Below are 5506 nucleotides of genomic sequence, written 5' to 3'. Positions count from 1 at the left end.
GACCCCGGCACCCGCTTCAACGCCCCGGCGCCGGGCAAGAGCTGGGTGGCCCTCATCCCGCGGGGCAACTGCACCTACAAGGACAAGATCCGCCACGCCGCCGCCCAGAACGCCTCCGCCGTGGTCATCTATAACGTGGGCTCCAGCAACGCCAACGAGACCATCACCATGCCCCACGCAGGTGAGCTCCGGGCAACCTGCCCGCGCTCCGTTGGCGCACCCCGAGGTCTCCGCTGCCTGGGCGGACGGGCCCCGTTTTCCTGTACGCGGCAGCCCGCTCTGCCATCCGGCATGCCTGGGGTGGAAGGTGTCCTCGCACCTCCTGGCAAGGAGCAGGGTGGGCTGCGGGCCTTGCCGGGCGGTGGGTGCCCATCCCAAGGGCCACGGAGCGCCTCTCCGTGCTGCCGCGGCAAAGGATGGATATGCCGCAAGCAGCAATGCACGCTGGTGCTCCAGGGGTGAAAAGTTTGGGAGATGTAAAGTTTGGGTCTAATCGGAGGAATGGATGGGACCCTGAGCCCACTGTGGGGCACCGATGTTTTGGTGTGTCTTTTGGATCCTCTGGCAGGTGCCGTGTGGGATGGGGTGTGATTGAAACCCTTGGAAGAGGAGAAGCATAGTGTTTATGGTGCAGGCTTATCAGGAGGTGCAATAAAGTAGGGAACACAGCGTCCACTGTCTTGCCTGTGACAGTGTAAAAGCTGTGGGATCGAGTAGGAATGCTGAGTATCCGATCTGGTGAGAACATGAGGTATTTTGTTCGGGACTGGGTGGGATTTCACTTTCCCAGGTGAACGGTCTGAGGGAGTTTGTGCTCGCAGGGTCAGCACATGGGCGCTCGGGTCCCAACATGTGCACGTCTAAGTAGAATCAAGCAGAAATCCAGTCATCAGCAACAACCCCAGCTTTGCGTTACGCCCGCCAAAAAAGCTGTTTTGGTAACAATGTTTGATGTGAAATAATGTTGTTTTTAAAACAGATCACCAGATTTATGTTTAGGGACGGTGTTTTCTGCCAGGGGTCACTGGTCTTTTATACCAACAGCCTATGCCATGGAGACTAAAATGCCACCTATTGTGAAATCTCAGTTTGGTTTGCATCCAGTAACTAATCATGCCCAGCTGTTTCATGCCAGTTGAATCTTAGCAGAGTTAGGGGTAAATTGAAACACAGAAAGGCTGCAAAACAGGATGTTATTCTTATGACATTTTGAATTTCCACATTAAACTAGCTAGCATGGACGTGCTGAAAAACAATTTGTTGCCTAACTATAATGCTATAATACTGCTGAGGCAAAAGTAGCGCTTTTGGAACCTCTTGTGTGCAGCCTCTTTAAGAGATTAACTATTTATTTGGGTAAATTCATGTTTCTTTGGTAGGATTGGTGGAAGATGGGGTGTTTTTTTTAGTATTTTCCATCGGTTTTGTGAGACAAGTAACTCATAACCTCTTGAGCTTCTTAAAACTGTGCTTTATAACCTGCACATGGTTTAGTAGCTGTTCAGATTATACTTCTTGGTGCTTTAAGTATCGCAGATTATATGCTAAGCAGTGTAAAGTAGTAGGAGCTTGGCATACTTACGCACCCTTAAAGTAAAGCTGAGGCTGTTTCAAAACTCAAGATGCATTGCTTGTTCTTGTCTAGTGAGTTTCTCTAAAACTGCCAACATGTTGGATCAATTAATGGTTTGCCATTTAAAGTATGCACTAAGCTGGTTTCCCACACAAATGGTGTTTTATTAAGAAACAGTGGGAGTAAAAAATGCATCTAACCTTTTAAAATGTTAAAGCTTTTGTTTGTTTTAACGTCTAAAATGAAGTAAGTAGGGAATCTTTCTTACTGAAATTGACCTCAGCTTTCAAAAATACAAACGCTGTATTGCTTATCTTGGGGGCAGCTTCTTTTATGTCATATGACTCCTTACAGTTTATTCTGAGAATCCTTTTTAAGTGCTGAATTGATACCCAGCGGTGTGATTGTACAGTACCAGAGGCTGAAGTGTAAGGAAACCTACAGAAAATAATCTGGACTTGTTGAACACGGTCAGTGAGACTGGAGGGCTTTGCTGATTGATTGTTTGAGGTTGTCTTTGTTTTAAGGATATTTGTTCTGTGCAGTTGAAAAATGGTTGTTGGTCTTACCTTAGGGAAAACCTGCCCTCTGCGTGCAGTCAAAAACTCGGAGGAGTTTTAGAGCATAAGTCTGCTGGAACAGGAGGAAAAATAATATTCTTAAACAAATACTTGACAAACTAGCAGGGATTTAGAACTGGATATATCTTTACACTTCCTCTTGTACCACCGTTATGCTGGGACAAAGTGAATGTAGAAGCTGTGTAAAATTATCTTTCTGACTCGCAGCCTTTGACGTTTGCTTCGTCCCAGTCTAAATGATAGCACAAGATTCAAGGGAAGAATGAATCAGGCTCTTGGTTTCTGAGTTCAGCAGCATCTGCGGTGCTCTGCCCACGCCGAATCCTGGAGTGGGAAGAAGAAAATTCCATCCTGGAAAATACTTGGGGGGTGGGAGGGGAGGGTGAAATATGACCTAAAAAGCAATTTAAAAGTTGAAAGAAATATGATGATGCTTTCTCTTTTTTTTTCTTCCACAGATTTTTTTTTTTTGAGGTTTCATATAAGCTTAAATAAACTCTTTGAATACAGAAAACAATATATCCTGTTGCATAACAATGTGGCTCCTGTCCTTACCAAAGAGGCTCCTTACCTTACCTTACTTCTAAGAGAGACGTTTTTCCTTATGTTCTTCTCTTCTGTAGGCTTTGCCTTCTTTCTTTTCCTGTCATTTTATTTCTTTGTGCTGCTTTTTCTGCTTCTCTCATCCCCACTCCCATTTCTTCATCTCTGCCCCTGTGCTTCATTCCCCCTCTTGACCACATTAGTGTGTTACTTGGTAGTGCTTTGCCCTTGCCACTTGCTTCCCAAAGCTCTCTTTCTCCTGCCAAAGATCTTACCTCACAGCTGTATGTTTAATTATATGTCCTGTTTTCTGCTACAATGCATGCCAGTGAGCGTTTGCTAACGCAGTGCCTCCTGATTTTAAAATCTATAGGCAACTGTAGCAAGACACCATTTGTGAATTCAAAGGAGAATTGGTAGACGTCCCTCTCCCCCCTCCCTCCCCACATCCCCACTACCCCCAAGTCAAAACCAGGGTGGTGTTATATCAAAGCTTGTTGTGGAAAAACTTCAAATGCAGCTTTTCAGGATTTATTTATAGCGCACTAGACAGAACAAACAAAGTGTGGGATTTGAACCAGTTCAGTCACCGTACTGAAAGCCTTTGCTTTCAGGGAGCTTGTACTTAGGTCACTGCTTGCAAATCCAGAAGAGCGAGGCAGGGTTGTGACATCTGTGTTGACAGGGAGTGCAGAGCACTCGGGTTCTCCTGCTAGGACACACTTAGCTTTGGCATCATCTGCTGCAGCCTATGCAAAGCGGCATCTTTATTTTTATTGGCTTGAAGTATTGTATCCGAGCTGTGAGTCCAACTTGGTTTGCTTTTTGACGAAGTAGGTTTTAACCAGAGAAGGGACAAAAGCATCTAGAATGTTTCTTTCAGATGCTTTTTATTTCTCCTAAATCAACTTTTCTAGTAGAAAAGTACTCTAATAACATAGAGGGTGTTCTTTTTCCTCCAGAAGAACAATCCGTGGTGTCAACTAGGGTTTCTGATTGGCATTTTTTATTATTCAGAACAAATTAACTCTTATTTAGGTTTGAAAAGGCTCTAGCCGCTGTGTCTATATTAATAACCTAGTATCAACTGGAAGTATTCTCACTACCTCTTGTAGCGCATGTCCTAACACTTTCTCTGAGCTGGATACAGTAAGGGAGCCTTCCAGAAGATGATTCAAGGTGAGAAGTTCCCTCTCTCCAGCTCTTATTTGAAGGAACCTTAGTTGACCACTTCTAACTTGGGCATCTGTGAGGTGCTTGTGGTTAGGGGGGGTGGGAACTGCGACTGGACACATGAGTGATGCGTGGGTAAAAATCAAATCTTTAGTATTCAATACAGTTTGTTACATTCAGTTTGAATTCTGGGGTGCATCAGAATATCTCACAGAATGGATAAGATTATTAATTATGTGAAGTAAATTGCATCCTGAGTATTTTGCACCAGAAGCATATGTGAGTCAAGCAGTTTTGCATTCTCCGTATTCTGCTTTTCCAGTGCATGCCATCACAAATTTTAAGTCACGTGCTGTGTGTACGACAGCCCGTTTTCAATGAGAGGCAGATGCCTCGTTTTTTTCGGGGTTTTTTGTAATGGCTCATACACGCTGGCAGCAGCTGCCAACTGCATCTTTGAGACATGAGTCTCATATGTGGTCTAAGATGACTCTGACTTCTTCCCTCCTTCTTTGGCCCTCAAGTGAAGCACGTGTGCCCCAGATTGCACGAGGAGGACACGGCCATCCCACTGCAAAACCAGGTGTGTCCCTCCACACATACTGTGAATGTGGCCAACTTTGATCTCTGCCCATTCAGTTCCATAACAGTTTCTTCCCTTGTACTCAGGCTTTTGTTCCGTGATCAATGACTTGTCTTGGCTTTTACATATTTTAAGATGTGTTGGTAGTAATTTTGGCTTTGGGCTTTCCTGTAGATTTGTACTGATGTACAAATTAAACACTGAAATTGAAGATTTCTCTCTTTACAGACTTAATTCAGTACTGTAGCTACATTTGTTCTTTTACTAAAACAATTGTCTTCCTAAACTTTTGTTGAATTCTAATGAGGAAATTGTGCTGACAGCATTCACACTGAATTTACATATGGATAAGTGTGAATTAATCAAGGGCTGGAGATTTCAGGCTTCCAGGGCCTGCCATAATTATGTTCTGTTCCAGGCACCCAGGATTCATTCCTAATAGAAACCAACTCAGTGGGGGAGGGAGGTGGAGATTAGTGCATCTCTGAGCCTTATCCATCGTGAAATTGAGGGGTGGCTGGGGTGTGCTGCCATCCTTAGGAATTCAGAGCAGCTTCTGCATCCATCGTGTAGGCCTGGCTTTCAGCAGTTTTTGAAAATCTGGTTCTCAATATTTATCAAAATCAAGGCTTTCTAACATCAGCTAGAGCCATCAGTGGTGCCGACAAGTTTGTCCCACTGCATTTACTAGTGAGCCACACTTCTCCCTACCAGTTCTGCTGTGGTTCAGTGCTAGACTTCTCTTCTATGGATGTGTTCAGTTAGTCCCAGCAGTGGGGAGACTTTGTGATGTTAAGTAACTGGTTTAGCTTTAACTGACTTCAAAAGGATGAACTTGACCTATAGGGACTACAGCAACGAAATAATCTCAGTCTCTGGCACTACTTGGGACAGCCACTTCAGCACTGGGGCACTGAGTTTTGTCATTAGATGAGAGGCTTTTTGCCTTGTTGCATTTTATGTCTTCTTTCAATGTCACGACTGGCTTGCAGTCAGTGGAAAGACGGTGAGTCCACTGAGATTTGGATGAAGTCGTAAGGTACAGCTTTCCCT

At 44.4% G+C, this 5506-nt stretch overlaps 1 protein-coding gene across 1 annotated transcript in view; it reads left to right on the top strand.

Moving 5' to 3' along the window:
* The window catches only part of RNF150 (ring finger protein 150), a 123136-nt gene that overhangs the window by 2430 nt on the left and 115200 nt on the right, over positions 1–5506 (top strand). The window contains exon 3 of the mRNA XM_009894174.1: positions 1–181. Within this exon, the coding sequence (XP_009892476.1) occupies positions 1–181 (181 nt within the window). The remainder of the gene's footprint in view (positions 182–5506) is intronic.

This window comes from Charadrius vociferus, unplaced genomic scaffold (assembly GCF_000708025.1).
Source record: "Charadrius vociferus isolate BGI_N301 unplaced genomic scaffold, ASM70802v2 scaffold21, whole genome shotgun sequence".
In the NCBI taxonomy this organism is placed as follows: domain Eukaryota; kingdom Metazoa; phylum Chordata; class Aves; order Charadriiformes; family Charadriidae; genus Charadrius; species Charadrius vociferus.
The sequence above is the reverse complement of the archived record's forward strand: the minus strand, read 5'-3'. Positions and strand labels throughout refer to the sequence as shown.